This window comes from Bos indicus x Bos taurus, chromosome 22 (genome assembly GCF_003369695.1).
Source record: "Bos indicus x Bos taurus breed Angus x Brahman F1 hybrid chromosome 22, Bos_hybrid_MaternalHap_v2.0, whole genome shotgun sequence".
NCBI lineage: Eukaryota > Metazoa > Chordata > Mammalia > Artiodactyla > Bovidae > Bos > Bos indicus x Bos taurus.
Window position 1 is genome coordinate 31,901,160 of NC_040097.1, and position 18,821 is coordinate 31,919,980.

Sequence of the window (18,821 nt, forward strand, 5' to 3'; positions counted from 1 at the left end):
AGATGAGGAAAATATGTGATAAAATTTGATGACCATTTGGGATTGTAATTCTTAGCAAAAACTATGAATAGCAGGAACCTTTCTTAACATGATACAGGCTATCTACAGAAGCCTGCAGCAAACACCAATTTAATGGTGAATTGCTGAAAGTTTTTTCTAAAAGATAAAGAGCAAGATAAGAAGTATTTTACCACTACATCTATTCAGTATTTTACTGGAGGGTCTAGTCAGTCTAATATGATGAAGAAAAAGACAAAAAAATTAAAAGATATAAAGATTGGAAAAGAAGAAATCTAACTGCTATTATTTGCATTGCTATCATTGCCTATATCAAAACTGAGGAGAAACTGTATGTAAGTTGATAATAGACTTTAACAAGGTAGCTAGATACAAAAATCAGTATTAAAAAATGAATTATATTTCTGCATATTTTAAACAAGAAGTTTGAAAATTAAATTTTTAAAAAATACCATTTATAATAGCAAAGCAAAAAATAAAGCAGTAAATCTAGCAAAACATGTCTAAAGTCTTTATGGAGTATTATTATACAATTTTATTAAAAGACATCTAAGAAAACTTAAGAGAGTCACACCATGTTATTGCAAAGAGATGAAATGTTTTAGTCTCCCCAAACTGATAAACAGATTCATAGCAATTCCAGTCAAAGTGTTATTCATGGAATTTGACAAGCTGATTCTAAGATACAAAGCTGCAGTAATTAAGAAAGTATGGTATTGGCACATGATAGACAAGTAAATCAGTGAAACTGAAGCGACAACCCCGAGGCAGACCCGTGTATATATGTAAACTTGATGTATGACAGAGTGAGCACTGCTGGATGCATGGGAAAAGGATGGACTATTTAATAAATGAAGCCGGAATAAGGTTATCCATATGGGGAAAAAATGAAACCGGATCCTCTACCTCATAAAACATACAAAAATCAGTTCCAGGTGGACTAAAGACTTAGATGCTAAACCCAAGGGAATAAAAATTTTAGAAGATACTATATGAGAATATCTTTATGACAAGCAAATCAAAAAACTTTCTTAAACAAGAAACAAAAAGCCTACCCCAAAAGGAATATATTGATAAATCCTACAACGTTAAAATTAAAAACTTCTGTTTATATAGACACTACAAGGAGACTGGAAGATAAACTACAAAATGGGGGGAAATGTTTGCAACATATTTAATCAATAAAGGACTAGTATCTAGACTATCAGAGAAATCTAAAAATCAAAAAAGAAAAAGATAGGCCTAATGAAAATTAGGCCAATACAACAGACAGATATTTCACAAAAGAAGGGACATGAATGGCTAATAAACACATGAAAGGATGCTTAGATAACACTTGTTACCAAGAAAATGAAAATTACAAAAGAAACTCTTTCACAGCCTTAGAGAATGTCAAATTTAAAATCTGAACAATACAAGTGTTGGTATGAAGGATGAGCTAGGGAATAAGTTGAAATAAACTGGTACAGCCACTTTGGAAAATAGCTTGGCATTACCCAGTGAAGTCTAACTGGCCTATAGCCATCCCCTAAATCCCAGCAATTCCACTCCAGAGTAAAAGGGCTTACTCAAAAAGTTGCACAAGTGTACCATGAAGCATGAACAAATATGTTCAGAGCAGGATTTTTCTCATAACCCAAAATGGGAACCATTCATCAACAATACAACACACATTACAATAGATAAACAAACTGCAGTCAAGTCACACAGCAGGAAAATAAACTATACCTATGTGCACCATCTTCCCTGGTGGCTTCCCTGGTGGATCAGACAGTAAAGAATCTGCCTGCAATGTAGGAGGACCCAGGTTCGATTCCTGGGTCAGGAAGATCCCCTGGAAAAGGGAACAGCAACCCAGTATTCTTGCCTGGAAAATTCCATGGACAGAGGAGCCTGGGGAGCTAAAGTCCATAGGGTTGTAAAAAGTCAGACATGACTGCGTGACTAACACTTTCATTTTCTATATGCATCATCATGGATAAATAAAAAGAAAAGAAAAAACATTATGTGAGAATTGCAAGTAACAGAAGAACACATACAGTATGATTCCATTTACATACAGTTCAGAAGCAAGTGAAACTAAAACTAAACTTGGGATAAATACGATGGCAAAACCATAAGGGAAAGCAAGGTAATGATTAACACAATATTCAGAATTGTGGTTAGCAAAGGGAGGAGAGAAATATGACTGGAACTGCTCCTATAGGGTGCCTCTAGGAAACTGGTAATGCTCTACTTCTTAGGATTGGTGGTAAGTATATGCATGTTCACTTTTTTTATTATTCTTAAAGTATACACATATATCTTATATTATTGTAATATTTCATAAGAAAATATTTTTTAAAAATAAACTTTATAAACATACAAAAAAGGCAAATAAGCTGGATAACTGAATCCAATATTTCCATTAAAGAATTAAAAAATAAAAAATCCACAGAGGCAAAGAAAGAAAACTAACCATTAGTTTTAGCAGACCACCCCAAAAGAAGCCAAGTTCTGTAAATAGAGGAATTTTTCTAACAAAAGTCAACAGGCTGAGAATTATTTTTCCCAAATGTGTTCTCATCACTTCTTCAGCTGTGCAAGCCACAAACTCAGGCATAATCTTCCAAGATGTCTTTTCCCTCTCTCCTCAAATTCATTTTAGTTTCTAAATCCTAATTTCCTCGTCAGGTTACATTCATCCTTTACAAGAACCTTTCTAGCTGGTACAATATGCAATTCAGACTATTACCCTAGTGATCTCCCATCATGTACCTACGATCTTTTTCCAGCTTCCCACTGCACTTAAGATAAAGATTCTTAACATTACACAGAAGATACTCTACAGTCTGGGCCCTGCCTGAAGCACCAGCCACATCCTGATCCATCCACACATACATACACCTTTTAGGTTTCAGACATTCTGGTTCCTTCAGTTTCTTGAACACATATAAAATTCCCTCCTGCCACAAGGCCTCTGCAAGTAGTGGACCTACTACATTCTAGGTGAAATCCTAAAATGTTAAAATTCACCACTTCTCTTAACTCCTGGTTGAGCAGATGCTCAATAATTATTTTTTCAAATCAGTAATTAACAATGAAATAACAAAATGATTCTTCACAGAATCATACATCTTGAGAAAGAACCTCTATCTCATCCCACTCCCAGATCTATATAATCATCCATTTCAAATTTCAATCATTTTGCCTCATAATGATAGTCATCTTTTTGTTCTTTCATACTATAGGTTAACAATAAGAAGCTCAAAAGCAAAAGACAAAGCCTCTGTAGTCCAAAGTGTCCAAGAAATATGTGCTACCATTGACAAAGGCCCCGCCTTCCAAGTCAGGCTTCTCTCTCCCCACTAAGCAAACAGAACATACAACTAAAGCAGGAAGGGACCATTTCATAGCTAGCATAAATCTCAAGCTCCAAAAGTTGAGTTTCTATGTCTTCAACTAAGTTCAAGCAATTGACAGAGCCTGACTGGAGTCCCTGAACCTCAACTCCAGTTTCTTACGTGAAACAACCCCTTCCCAGCCATAATTCAGGCTGAGAATAAATATACTGCTTCCCTTTGGAAACAAGGATGGTTGTTCCTCTAAACTTCAGACCATTATTTTAAAAGTTTGGTACCCACAAAACATGATTTTTGCTACTGCTCCATATATTAAATATTAGTGAAGCTTAATATTTTTCTTAATAAACACAGATCTATACAGTTTTCCTGCACTCTAAAGACTGTTTTATGCTCTCCATGGCCTAAGATCACTTCACTTTGAAGGTGACTACAATAGATTTAGAAAATAAACATCTAAATTGTAACCACAATTTTACAGTATTAGAAAACTATACACGAAAAAGAGATAAGATAAACACAAAATAAAAATAGAAAACAGTACTCTTCATGAAAATACTACATCATTTTAACAAAAGAAGAAGCTTCTATGAGGAAATGACAACACAAGCATGGAAAAGCTGACACTTTCCTTAGTGTAAACCTTCTAAAAGGCCACACTGAGTGAAAACATCTAGAAATGGATCAGGAATTTGCTGAAACCCATCCATTTAAAAAAGAATCTGTCAAATTCTTTCAATGCTCTATTAATATTTATAATTTACAAGATAAACACTATTTCCTGGACTGTTTAAACTGAGAACAGCAAATAATCAATGATAAAATTATCTACAATAAATGTTATACATCACTTACAATTGAGAAATAAACTTCAGAGGCCCTTTTCCAACATCATTTCCCATCCCAGGCACAATACTCTCTAAAGCTCTATTTATAATTTTCCCAGCTTCTATTTATTCAGGAAAGTAGTCAGAGCAGGAAATGGGACCAAATGATCACAATCAATCTCATCACCTTCACAACATGCTGTGAATGTAATTAATCCTCTATTTATTTAGGGGACTTCACACCCCTTACATTAAGACAGCAACTCCCTGTTGGCTTAGGTTGAGATAATTATGTTATAACAAGGATTGGGTTTCAATCATATTTGGCAGAAGAAAAAGGAAACTGTACTTGAAGTTGTCAGTTTTTTTAAAAAAGCTTTCTTGTGACTCCATTCAAAGGACGCTCTTGACAAAGCTCTTCTTAAACAGAGCACTTTCTAAGTACGATAACCACACATACACCACATTAATCAATGTAAGCCTCTTCTCTGAATGAGATGTGAAGACCATCCGAGCACAGGGAAAATTCTATCTGAAGCAGAAAATACTGGTTTACAAAAGCTGACTACATCAATCCCCACCTAAACTCACTTGATCCTGCAGATCTTCTCCACTGAGAATCCTTCCAAGACCTTTGACATGCAAAAAGTACATTAGAGCAAGGGAGGTGAAGGAAAATACCAATTTGCTCACACAGTAGCTAATTATACTCCCTGTAAAGCCAGGGCTCCAGCAAGCCAAAATTAAGGATTTGAGAAGTCTGAAGCCAAGTATGCAGAAATGAAACGAGTAAGGACAGAGACAAAAACCAAACACAGCCACCCAGCTGTAGCTCTTGAATGGGCGTAACACACACAAACCTCCATGTAGCAATAAATGCAGGCACTTTCCGGTCTGGGAGCTGCCAAGTCACCCCTGCAAGTTTCTTTTTTACAAGAAATTGTATTCACACTTTCTCCACTAAATCCTCCACCTTTAGAAAATCAGTAAGAAAATATAAAGTCTTACTTTATTTTTACAAATCTGTTCTATTTTTATTAATCTAGCAAAATCACAATACCCACAGTACAGGTAGAAGTAAAAATGATAAATGAATTATGTCTTCAAATTTCTAAAAATTCTCCCACCTTCCAAACATATTTTTTTCCCAAGGTCTGGATTATAATGTTTGTATGTATTAAGCCCCTCAGGTAAATCTTAACATATCTCAATAATATTTTATTGCCTTTTGATAACATTTAAGCTCTTGAAAAAACAAAACAGGCAAGAAACAGAGCTTAACTGATCTGAGTTCCCATTCTTAGTAAAAAACAAAACAAAATGTGATATCCTGAAATAGGAAAAGGATGTTAGTTAAGAAGTAGGAAAATCTAAATAAATCAATGGGCTTTAGCTAACAATAATGTATCAATAATGGTTCTTTGTGACAAATGACCATACGGATATAAAAAGTTAATTATAGGGGAAACTGAGTCTGGGACATCTGGGAACTCTCTAAACCATATTCATAATTTTTCTGTAAATCTAAAACTATTCCAAAATCTAAAAACTATTCCAAAGGCTACTTAAAAAAAAAAAAGGATATTACAAATTTTAAAAAACAAACAAAAACAACAACAACAAAAAGCTCCACAAACCTTGGAATGGTCAGATACAGGATTCTTTGACAAGTTTTCTCAATGTATATAGTTACAGGGAGCATTCGTATCTTTACAAAAGGTTATTTTGACCTGAAATCTTTAGGAACATTCATAATCCCATGATTCACTGGCACATTTCTTGTTAGAGAAGTCTAATGAAGAGCAGCAGTCCCCAGTGGGCATTGCTGAACTACTGGTGATAAGGTGAAGAACCATTAAGTAAATCCTTTCTATATGAAACCTCACTAAGGGCTACAAGTGAATGGAGATTGGCATGTACTAATCTTTTCTTACGGAGATAAAACCCACTCCCATCTAGGATGAATTTGTGGATTTAATTAAAAATAAACAGTAAAACTGAAGAGCAACTTGACAGGCCAGAATAAGCACCTTACCAAGAATGATTTCAATTCAAGGGAGGTTTAACTTGCTTGAAATTCTGCACAATTGTTTCTTGAAATTTCTACATGCTAATCATTAGCAGCTAATGTAACACTTAACATTGTACCATTTGTCAGAGAAGTAACTTCCCCTGAAGAAGTGAAACCACCTAGAGTGCCTGATTATCATTTGGTTATGCCTGAATTAAACAGACCTCTGAAATCAGCCGCAGCACTGTATTTTTATTATGATCATCAATGACATGGGCAGCAGGGCTCTCCCTCAGCTATGGCTCAGATAGGTGCCATGAAATTACAGCAGTCCTCTTTGGTGCCACACATGCACCACACCCTGCTCTGAGAAAGACCACCCACTAGTGACAAAGTGGGCCCTGGGACTATGTGTATACCACTTTAGGGGGCACATGCCCACTGTCATCAAGGCAACTAGACCAGAACACTGACCCACACTGGATCAACCACATGCTCCTCCCTTGGAATCATAAGCAAGTGACTCTAGTCCATCTCTACTGAAACTAGGCACATGGAAACTCAGAGCAGTGGAAAAGCCACTCTCCTTCTCGTGCGTCAAGGAAGAAGAGCAGCAAGGACTTACAGAAAGAAGCAACATGAGGGACACAGGTCACCAGAAAGTCAGCCAACTGTTGTACTTTGTGCCTTGAGCTCAGGGGTCCAACTGCACTCCCAGCACCTGGGTCCCAGAAGATAATCGAAAGCCTTCTGATAACGTCCCCATTTTTACTATAAAAGTCTGACTGGGTTTCTTGTTTGTAACCAAGCGATTTCTAAGTAAAAATACTGTTGTAGTCTCCAGACGCTGAAGAGAGAAATAAAGGTTTCATATCTGGCCCTGTTACTAAAACGCCAGAACCCCAGGCTAACTGCAGACTCTCTTATTCAATAATAAGGGACACTAAAGGACAGATAAAACTTGTGATCCAAAAGCAAAAACGCCTCACATCCATTCTTGCCCTTCAATGCACCAGAGCTACAACCAGGAAATCTATTCTCCATGTTGCTTACATGTTTAACTTGTCTACTCCTCTGCATGATGCTGTTTGCCCAGCCTGGAATGCATCCACTCCTGATTATTATTATACTCATATGTGAAACAGTGCTGTGCAACCAGATACCATTTTTTATGTTTTGCTATTAATTCACATCCTTTCTTTGTCCAGCTCTTCTCCATACATCTTTTCCAGCTGTGATCCAAATGTTCCTGACTCTTTTTTTCACGGATACTCCTTAGAGATCTCAAATCAACATTTTAAAAACTGAACTCATCTCACCTCCCTTCTCCTCCATCCTATACCCTTCTCCAATATGATTTAATTTCAGCAAATGCACCTCCAACCACCTGGTTTACTGGCCAAGTCAAAATTCAGATCTCATCTTTGATTCCCCCACTTCTCACCGTTGCCTGAGATCCAATTCTTACTTGGTCCTCTCTCATCTACCCCTGACCACTCGTCTCCTGCCCCACTCTCACTGCCCTCACTCAGGCTACAACTGCCTTTTGCTTCCATCACCTTTTCTTCTGAAATCAGCCTTTCCAGCTTGAATCTGAGCTCTGTTCCTATGCCAGTTCATTCCCCACAATGTGACCTGATGGACCCTCCCAGAATCTAAATCTCACCATGTCACTCACATACATACCCCAGCACTTAAACTCTTTAGATTCTCCACGCTCTTCCAGGATAAATTTCAAACATCTTCATGTGGCTAAGGCTCTATAAGAATCAGCCTTATTTCTTTCCTCTCATTCCGGTACCAACAGTCAACTAATCTGAGCTTTCAAGCTCTTTAAAAGGTCCATATTCTTTTGTCCCTATTGTCTGAAATACTCTCCATACCTGCTTCCCCATCTGCATCCGACCATCCCCTACTGACCTTTCAGCTCTCAGCTTCAACTCTTCCTTCTGGAAGTGGTTTCTGAGACCCTAAGACTAGGCATGTGGCCTTCTAGGTGGTTCCACAGCACCATACTTTCCCACTGCAGCCGCTATTTGGCTACAGAATAATATTCCCCTTATATCTGTGTTTCCTGCTAGAAGGTCAGCTGCAACGTGGCGTGTCTCATGTTCACCAGAGTGGCTTTATCACCTCAGTTCCTGGCACATGGTAGGGCTCGATAATTAGTGATTAAAAAAATAATTCTTTTACATCCAATGCTGATGGTTTACCTCTGCATCAGTTACCACCATTCCCATGGCTTTTGGCAGATAAACCAGGAACAAGAGAAAGCCAGAAGAGATCTATACTCTTCTCAGGAACATAATTCTTTTCCCTACCAAAACACACACACAGAGGAAGCAACCAAAGCAGTATGAAGCAATATAAGGTTTTAAGTTTTCTAAAATTTTAAGATTTTAGTGCAGAAATAGCTTAAGTTTATTCACAATTGAGGAAATATTACTGAAACACCAGTCTGTGTGTCTGATACACAGTGAGGCCAAACAATGCCAAAACATCAGAGTCTGGAACAGGAAAAAGTTTACTGAGAGCCTTGCAAGGAGATGGGTGGCTCCTGCCTTAAAAACCCCAAACTCTCTGAAAGTTTTCCTCATAGAAAAGGTGAGGGAAGGGAGTGATTAGCTGCTGCAAATTTTTTGGTACCAGATTCTTTGTTCTTGAGGTCATGTCAATGATGTTCCTATAAATCTACACTAAACAAATGTTATTCTCCGTTCTGACAAGAAAGAGCAAGGTCCCAGGGCATAGCTTTCACCCTCTGAGGTCCAGATCCTGGCTTGAGAGGAGAGGTTCCCGCAGGGCCAGGTACTCTGCCCCAAAACCTTCACATACCACTCGGCCTGGGTCCTCCCGCCAGTGCCCAGGTCCTGGCTGAGGAAGCAGGTCTCAGCTGGCAGCTCCCTCAGGGTCCGGTCCCCAGACCCTGCCCTGCTGTCATCATGGAGGGAGCCAGGCACCTAAGACCCAACTGACCCTCAAGTTCCTCAGGAAGTTGGAATGGCGGGGGCAGGGCGAGCAGAGCGCATGCCAGGCAGACGGCTGCGGCCTTCAGGTCACAGAGGCACGGATACAGAAAAGATTCACCCCACCTCAAAGCGGGCCCAGCCAGTGGGGTGCCTTGGCGAGGGCTCTGGAGCCCTACAGGACACAGACCCCAGCCTGTTTCCTGGACCACCCAGCTCACGCGCTGGCCCAAGGCCAGGTGAGCTAGAGGGCACCGGGAGAAAGCCGCGATCCACCTCTTACCTCACTCTCCACCTCAGGACCACAGCTCCGCTGACGGCTGGCTGAATGGCTCACTAACGGTTGCTCTTTGACAATTATTCATTGTGGGAGGGGCCCAATGCAAAACTGACCAATGGCTGAGCAGGACCACTAACGGTCGCTGTTGGACAGTCATTCGCTTGGGGGAGGGGCCCACTGTGGAAGCTGACCAATGAAAGGTGCGCAGCAACCGCCAGGTGTGCTAAGAGCTGCCGTAGAGCAGAACATGCTCTATTACAGAATCTGAGGTCCAGGATTTATCAAATAAAATTCTCTAGCAATGGAGCTGTTTACCTCTACAAACTTTGCACATTAGTGTCCAAAGGGCTGCAAAATAAGATTGCATTTCATGGTGGGTGGGAACAATGCAAAAAAGCAGTGAAAAAAACAAACGCACAAAGAGTATTAATGAGAGTAAACCATTTATCTGGAGAAGGCAATGGCACCCCACTCCAGTACTTTCGCCTGGAAAATCCCATGGATGGAGGAGCCTGGTAGGCTGCAGTCCATGGGGTCTCTAGAGTCGGACACGACTGAGCGACTTCACTTTCGCTTTTCACTTTAATGCATTGGAGAAGGAAATGGCAACCCACTCCAGTGTTCTTGCCTGGAGAATCCCAGGGACGGGGGAGCCTGGTGGGCTGCTGTCTATGGGGTCGCACAGAGTCGGACACGACTGAAGCAACTTAGCAGCAGCAGCAGCAAACCATTTATCAGTTCAATGTAAAAAGGTTCAGTGTTTCAAAGACATATATTTTCTTTTCTCCCCTATAACTACCTACCTTAAAAAACTATACCAGAGAAAACGAAGATATAGAATCTTCACGGACAAGCTCTGACTTACAGTGAAGTTAGCTGGGACTTTAGATTTTAATTACTTTAAAAAAAAATCCAAAATCTTTGACATAGAAAACATCATATTTTATCCTGTGTCATTTTAAAATACACCATGCATTAAAATACTAACACTGAATGCATTAGATGAAATAATGGAGTGACTTGCTAAAGTCTTATTGTCAATGAGAGGCAGGGCTGGAACATATTTTACTGTGTAAGCTTTTCCACTCCAGCTTATACTAAAGAGTGTAAAATGCTAAACTTTCAGTAGGTCAGAACTACCAGTGCTACTGGTGAGCACAGCCCACCAGAAGGAAATCAGGGGAAAGGCAAAATCTTATATAGCTAAAATGTAGCTAAAAATTTCAATAAAAATAGGTTAGAGCTGATTTATAGTTCAGTTGAGGGGGAAAAAAAAAGATGTGTTCCTTCAACTGGCTCTATGAGGTACCATTCAATTCAACTGAAATTTACTGTGCTCACAAGGGACTGTAATAGGCACAGATAGGTGCTTATTCACATGGATTTTAAATTTTTAGAGGAAGAAAGAGATATGCACCTAAATTACTACAATGAGAGGCAGACACAGTGTGTGCCCAAGTGATCTCTAAACCAAGTGCTATGGGAACATCCCTGAGGAAGACAGATAAATCCTTAATCCCTCTTCCTAAAGGAAAAGCTCTCTACAGGAAAGGTTCCCCTCTTCACTCTCTACCCCACCCCATATCATGGACAGAGACAACTGCTTGTCTAGGTGGCATATCTGGGAAAACATGCAACCTGGAGCCAGAAGACCTGAGATTATCACAGACATATCTCTTATAAGATATATGACCTCAAGCAAACCACCCCTGCATGCTGCTACCCAGGGTGTGTTTGCTGTAGGAGCCACCACACTTGAAACTTACAATGCAGCTTACGATGAAGGATAGCATGAAGCATTTCTTTTTAGAAAAGTAATGTGCAGAGTCTATAACTCGAAATAAAAATACACGAGCTTCAGTTTTTAAGACCTGCAAGTGTGCTCTACAGGACACAAATGTTACAAGGAAAACTATGAAGCACTAAAGCAAAACCTCATGGTAACTGTTGTCCTAACTTCATTAATTCACCATAAGAATGACTTTGCGGCCCATATTCCAGGAAGTTTTTGCCAAAGTAAATGTCTGACTGTAAAAACGGAATGCTAGTCAGAATGTAGCACCTGTCTGGTATTTCAAATAAAATTTTATACAGTCATTATTAAAAATAAAAAGCATCAACTAGAGACTAAGGAAAATGCAGAACTATTTTAATACATAAAAATAAGGCACTAGATTTCACTAATAAATTGTTTGGAAAAGAAATGAGATAGAAAGTGAAAGAAAGGAAGAAATTAGTTATGAAAATTATGGACATTCATCATAGTATTATTAATTCAAAGTTCACAATTAAGATGATACTAGAAAGCTCAATTATTCTGTGTTTGAAAAATCAAGAATGATATTAGAAAATTTAAAATTCAGTTCTCTTACTTCAAGGGGGAGGGGAAAATAGGTAAAACATAACACACAAAGTGAAAACAACACAACCTACTTAGAGAAAGGGACATTACAGTCAAATGATAAAGTTGAAAATTTCTTTTCCAAAGCAACTTGAAGCATTCCTGTTGTTTCTCTCTTCTATTCTGCTCCCTATACATTAACATCTTTTTAAAAATTACTGTCACCACAACAATGACAAGTAGCCTAAGAATGTTATTTGATTTCCGGCAACTTAAAACAAAGGGAAAACTTTTAAAGCGAAAGAAAGTCCTATTAATCCCCACATCAACTTGAGGGTATTACACTCTTCTACTTCAATGAAATAAGATCTCTCTAGTCAATAAAGAATGCCACAAACAGAGCAAGGAGGCGCTCTCAGAAATGGGATCCTAGCATAAACTTCAATGCTCATTACATGCTTATAAAATCCTCACCCTGAAAGAAAAAAGAAAAACCTAAACCCTCACAAATAGACTTTTCAATTTAATTTTATTATGAAAACAACGGGAAATGGCAGCAGGGTATTTGATAAGCTCAATTAGCAGAAGGATCAAATGAAGTGATGACATACCATTATGACCTCAGGGGTTAAAGATGCAATTTTCCATCTGGTGAAATCTAGATTTCTACTTCGAATGCTGACACCACCTGCTGTATGCTATTAGGCATTATCTTGAGCAGTCCCTAAGCATTTTGCTTACAACAGGTATAGCCTCAAGTTTTTTTCTTACTTCACTCTGCAATATAATTGCTTCCCCGTGAACAGAAATCAAAAATAAATTCTGTATAATGGCTTGTTCAAAACAGGCATTAAAAGCCATCCTAACGCATTCATTTACCATTCACAGTAATAGTAAAAATATTATCATTTATCTTCTAAGTCACAAATGATATTATGCCATCATTTTCTATAGCACCTAAGAATTATTCCAATCAAAGGCTCTTTTTGTATGTTCTCAATTAACAGTCTCCTGCTACTAAGATGGATATTTTAGGCATGTCTGATAAGAATCAGGTCTATAGAACATTCTTAACAAAATGAAAATTCATTGTATTTTTAAACTTGATAAGCCTCCTTGAATGAGACAATGGTAAACAATTAAAAATTTTTTTTTACATACCAAGTTCAAGGAGCTCATTTCTTAGTGTTCAGACCCTTGCTGCTGCTGCTGCTGCTAAGTCGCTTCAGTCGTGTCCGACTCTGTGCGACCCCATAGACGGCAGCCCACCAGGCTCCTCTGTCCATGGGATTCTCCAGGCAAGAACACTGGAGTGGGTTGCCATTTCCTCCTCCAATGCACGAAAGTGAAAAGTGAAAGTGAAGTCGCTCAGTCGTGTCTGACTCTTAGTGACCCCATGGACTGCAGCCTACCAGGCTCCGCTGTCCATGGGATTTTCCAGGCAAGAGTATTGGAGTGCGGTGCCATTGCCTTCTCCGTTCAGACCCTTAGATACATTTAATTAGGCTCTGAAAGTTGTTCTTATACTCTGATAAAGGATTCCATTTGCCAGTGATTAACCAAAGAGGGCACAGTTATTTTGATTAGGTCTCTATCCTGTCATGTTAAACATTTGCTAGCACACACACTCACATTCACACTCCCCTATAAATAAACTCCAGATACAGGTTCAGATAGAACAGTCTTGTGATTTCATTGGGAACAGTCAATAGCATAACAATGAATAGTCACAACTGTTTAACATTTATTTTCCAAGCTATTGCTAATTTTTTCTAGAAAACTTCACCTTTCTGTCATCTGCACCTCCTCCCTAAGCAACTTCACCAAGTACCCCATGTTGATCCATTACTTCTCAAGTATTTGGTAGGTGTAGAGGTTTCTCTCTCATTAAAACTAACCTCCAGGTTATTTCACTTTCTTCAGTGTTTCAGAAATGGGAGCATGTAGCATACATAACTCAAAACTTACTTGGCTTTCTGGATCCACACACAGTAGTCTGAGATGTAGAGATCATTTAAAATATAAGCTGGGTCATTTTCCTGAAAAATTTTGTGAATGTCCAGTAGACACTTTAAAACTGCACTTTTCCCTAAAGGAAATTGAAAAAAATAAAATTATCCTCAAGAAAAAAAAATCTGATTTTTTTAACTGAGAAATTCACATATGGAGGAGTAACATATGTATAGCAGCTCAGAGTTTTAATCATTTTTAAATATTTTTCATATTATTTTATTGCAAGATATCATATCAGTATCATTAAGTCCAAACCTTTTTATTTCTTTCCTGAAGAATTATAGAAAAATCTTTATACTCTATTGTTATAGTTGATTAACTATGGTTACCATAAAAACACCATAAGATATGACAAGGTACATTAAAATAACAAGGAGAGAAGTTATCATAAGTAAATGAATATTTAAATGTATCATAGCTTTAATTAGATAATGTTTCCCTAATTCAAGCTTTCAAAATATCATGGAAAATTATATTTTCAAATGTCTCTATTTCTTAAATCAATATTTTTTGTCAAGGAATTACCTAGAACAAACATAAATTTTTCCACCTTAAAGAACTGAAGAAAACTCAGACTGAAAAATATAAAATATCATAACTCTGCTTCAAAAACAAACTGACAAAATCACTTGGAAAAAAGGTATCAAGTATCGAAGTCTTGTCCAACTTAATTACTTCCTGTTTGTTCAGTCCTGTTCAGTTCAGTCGCTCAGTCATGTCCAACTCTTTGTGACCCCATGGACTGCAGCACGCCAGGCCTCCCTGGCCATCATCAGCTCCAGGAGTTTACTCAAACTCATGTCCATTGAGTCGGTGATGCCATCCAACCATCTCATCCTCTGTCATCCCCTTCTCCTCCCGTCTTCAATCTTTCCCAGCATCAGGGTCTTTTCCAATGAGTCAGTTCTTCGAAACAGGTGGCCAAAGTATTAGAGTTTCAGCTTCAACATTCGTCCTTCCAATGAATATTCAGGACTGATCTCCTTTATGGAGAAGGCAATGGCACCCCACTCCAGTACTCTTGCCTGGAAAATCCCATGGACAGAGGAGCCTGGTAGGCTGCAGTCCACGGGGTAGCGAAGAGTCAGACACGACTGAGTGACTTCACTTTGACTTTTCATTTTCATGCATTGGAGAAGAAAATGGCAACCCACTCCAGTGTTCTTGCCTGGAGAATCCCAGGGACGGGGGAGTCTGTTGGGCTGCCGTCTATGGGGTCGCACAGAGTCAGACACAACTGAAGCGACTTAGCAGCAGCAGATCTCCTTTAGGATGGACTGGTTGGATCTCCTTGATGTCCATGGGACTCTCAACAGTCTTCTCCAACACCAAAGTTCAAAAGTATCAATTTTTCAGTGCTCAGCTTTCTTTATAGTCCAACTCTCACATCCATATATGACTAATGGAAAAACCACAGCTTTGACTAGACGGACCTTTGTGGACAAAGTAATGTCTCTGCTTTTTATATGCTGTCTAGGTTGGTCATAACTTTTCTTCCAAGGAGCAAGCGTCTTTTAATTTCATGGCTGCAGCGACCATCTGCAGTGATTTTGGAACCCCCAAAATAAAAGTCTGTCACTGTTTCCACTGTTTCCCCATCTATTTGCCATGAAGTAATGGGACCCAATGCCATGATCATAGCTTTCTGAATGTTGAGTTTTAAGCCAACTTTTTTACTCTCCTCTTTCACTTTCATCAGAGGCTCTTTAGTTCTTCTTTGCTTTCTGCCATCAGGGTGATGTCATCTGCATAGCTGAGGTTATTGATATTTCTCTCAGAAATCTTGATTCCAGCTTGTGCTTCATCCAGTCCAGCATTTCTCATGATGTACTCTGCATATAAGTTAAATAAGCAGGGTGACAATATACAGCCTTGACGTACTCCTTTTCTTATTTGGAACCAGTCTGTTGGTCCACGTCTGGTTCTCACTGTCGCTTCTTGACCTGCATAAAGATTTCTCAGGAGGTAGGTCAGGTGGCCTGGTATTCTCATCTCTTTAAGAATTTTCCACAGTTTGTTGTGATCCACACAGTCGAAGGCTTTGGCATAGTCAATAAAGCAGAAGTAGATGTTTTTCTGGAACTCTCTTGCTTTTTCGATGATCCAACGGATGTTGGCAATTTGATCTCTAGTTCCTCCGCCTTTTCTAAATCCTGTTTGTTAAATGAACCTAATTTTAACCCAAACCCAAACCTACAAAAGGAACCTTTCACAACTCAACAACAACTCTCTAGGTGTTCCAAACTTCAAGATAGTCCCTGAAATTTATCAACTATAAGGCAAATTACTAAATCTACAGTAGTAGCACTTACTTTGATCTGTGAAATACAGCATTTTCAGTTTAATTGCTTTATTCTTATCTTTATAGTCCTAAAACATGAAAATACTGTCTATTCATTTCGTGAAGACACTGGATGTGCTTTCACTGACATTTCCCAACTGACTTTTAGACATAATAAAAGCATCATGAGCTGCCTAATAACACCTCAAGATGCCAAAATTGCAGCCACTAAATTTTTAACACAATTAACCCTAGAAACTAAGCTTCGAAAGAGCAGGGACTTCTATTTTTTTCAGTGGTTAATCCTCAGTATCTAGAACAGAACCCCATAGCAGCAGATTTTTGATTTAAGTATTTTAATGATGAATGAATGACACAGTAATCACCTGCTTTGTGGTTGTTTAGTTGCTAAGTCATATCCAACTCTTTTGTGACCCTGGGTTGCCATTTCCTTCTCCAATGCATGAAAGTGAAAAGTGAAAGTGAAGTCGCTCAGTTGTATCTGACTCTTCACCTGCTTAAACCCTTGCAATTTCGCCAATCACCTAGCCTCACACACCAAGCTCTGATGATTTTTCCCTGGAAATGCCTCTCAGAGCTACCCTTTCTCCACCACTTCCCAATAACCCATCCTCACTCATCCTAGATTATAAATTCTTCTGCATTCGTCAGATCGCAGACTTTCTCCTGTCAAGCCTTCTCATACATTTTGATGCACTGTTTTCATCAAGTGGTTCCCTGCACTTGCTTGCAAGGCTCTATGAACCAGTCTGTGGCTTGATCGGTTCCTCACATCTGGAAGGCCTTTACTTTTTCATTTCACCTAGTAGAATTCTAGCCTGCCTTCACAGCTCAGCTCCCTTCAGGAGGCCTGGACTGACTTCCCCAGGCATCACAATTATTGACCCAACCCTGAAAAGGAGAGAAGTGGAAAGAAAACACAGTTGATTCTCCCTATAACCTCCCTTGCTCATTTCAAAGAAAGAGAAACTTTCTTTGAGACTCAAGGACCATAAGATACTCACAGTGCCCTTGAGTGGAGGATCTAAATTCTGATCTTATTGACTCCAGAAGCTACCCACTGTGCTCTGCTACCCATGTGTTCTTGGCCCATTTGGTTATATCACATTTTTATTATTCAGTAGTTAAGGGGGTACTAAATTCAAAACAGAGACCATGTCTTTTTCAAAAATGTTCACAATTTATGTGGCTTCCTTATATGCAGAGGGAAAGAATGTCAATAAACACTTCACTGCTCAATGGGTTAAGAGAAATAAATACTTAGAAGGCCTAAAACTACATTTGGCTAAGTCAAGGTGTTTGTGTCTTATCAAAGTGGCCCAGGGTAACTGTACCTAATGAGTGTGGATCTCCATCTCCCCACCACCACAGACCTACTTTAATTACAAAGTAGGTAACCCTGAAGGCTAAGTTTGAAGACAGGAGGAAGGAACCCAATCATAACTCACAGAACTGATGAAACCAAGTTAGCCATGTTATTCAAACAGGAAAAAATCAAGGGACAACCAAGGGAACTATGAGAATTTGGGGAAACAGTTTAAATTGCAACAGAGAAAAAAACTGTCAGGGCACGCATATGCCAAGTTCTTGCTTTCCCTCTCTCTCTTGTTCAGGGGGTCGGGAGGGGGGACACGGAGTTTTATGACAACTACTAACTTAAAGGTTTCAGAGTCAACCAAAAAGACATTCACTTGAAGCTTACATAAGCTCCTCTATGGCATGATGCCCCAGAATACTGCCTCTCAATATGACATGCCCTACTATGACATGAGAGTTAATAGAAAATGCAAGATTTGGAGCTAGGTCACCTCAGATGGTAAAGAATCTGCCTGCAGTGCAGGAGACCCAGGTTTAATCCCTGGGATGGGACGATCCCCTGGAGAAGGGAATGGTAACCCACTCCAGTATTCTTGTCTGAGAACTCCATGGACAGAGGAGCCTGATGGGCTACAGTCCATGGGATCGCAGAGTCAGACACGACTGAGCAACTAACACTTTCTTCTTTCTCATAGCAAATAATTCAGTGAGTGAAGAAAAGGGGTAGGTATGCCAGCTTGGAGGGTGGCATGTAAAGGAACAGAGACTTAAAATGGGGTAGGTTAGGGGCACAACAGAAAGAGACCATTTAGATGGAGCGATAGTTCTCGTAGGGAAACGGGGAGTAAACAGATGAGTTTGGCAGAAGTGAGACTGTGACAAGGAAGGGAATTTGAAGGTGATCAGGCAGGACTGTGGGGACAAGACCTAAAGGCAGCTGTGGGCAGTAGTGAAAAATGACCCTACACACCAGAGATTTTCTGAAAAAAGTGTGTGGAATTAAGGTTACATGTTTAATGAGAATTCATTGCAACCATTACCTAATGAAATTATAGGAGCTCTTTTCTACTTGCTAGATGGGATACTGATTCATGAATCACTGAATAAAGCAAATTAAATATTTTTTTTTTAAGAAATTTCCAAGTTTCATTTAACAGACATGCCTAAAGTGAGGTTGCCCCTTGCTAGGGGCCACAGGCAAGTTCAAATCTTCCAGTTGTCACAAAATAATAACAATAATAACAGCAATGACCAAAGAAATCAACTTTTAAAATTTAAAGTGAAGTTACACTGTACTTATGTTCTGATCTCTATTTTCTTTCTTTTTTTAAAAAAAGACAAATACACATGGAAAAAAATCTTAAGCCTGAACACACTCATATTTCTATAGTCACTGAACAAACAT

General features: G+C 39.0%; 1 protein-coding gene across 2 annotated transcripts in view; it reads right to left on the minus strand.

Annotated features, from left to right (window-relative positions):
- Positions 1 to 18,821, minus strand: part of SHQ1 (SHQ1, H/ACA ribonucleoprotein assembly factor) — a 104,367-nt gene that overhangs the window by 31,236 nt on the left and 54,310 nt on the right. For both annotated transcript variants that reach the window (XM_027522592.1, XM_027522593.1), the window contains one exon: positions 13,753 to 13,873. In XM_027522592.1, coding sequence (XP_027378393.1) covers positions 13,753 to 13,873 — 121 coding nt within the window. The remainder of the gene's footprint in view (positions 1 to 13,752; positions 13,874 to 18,821) is intronic.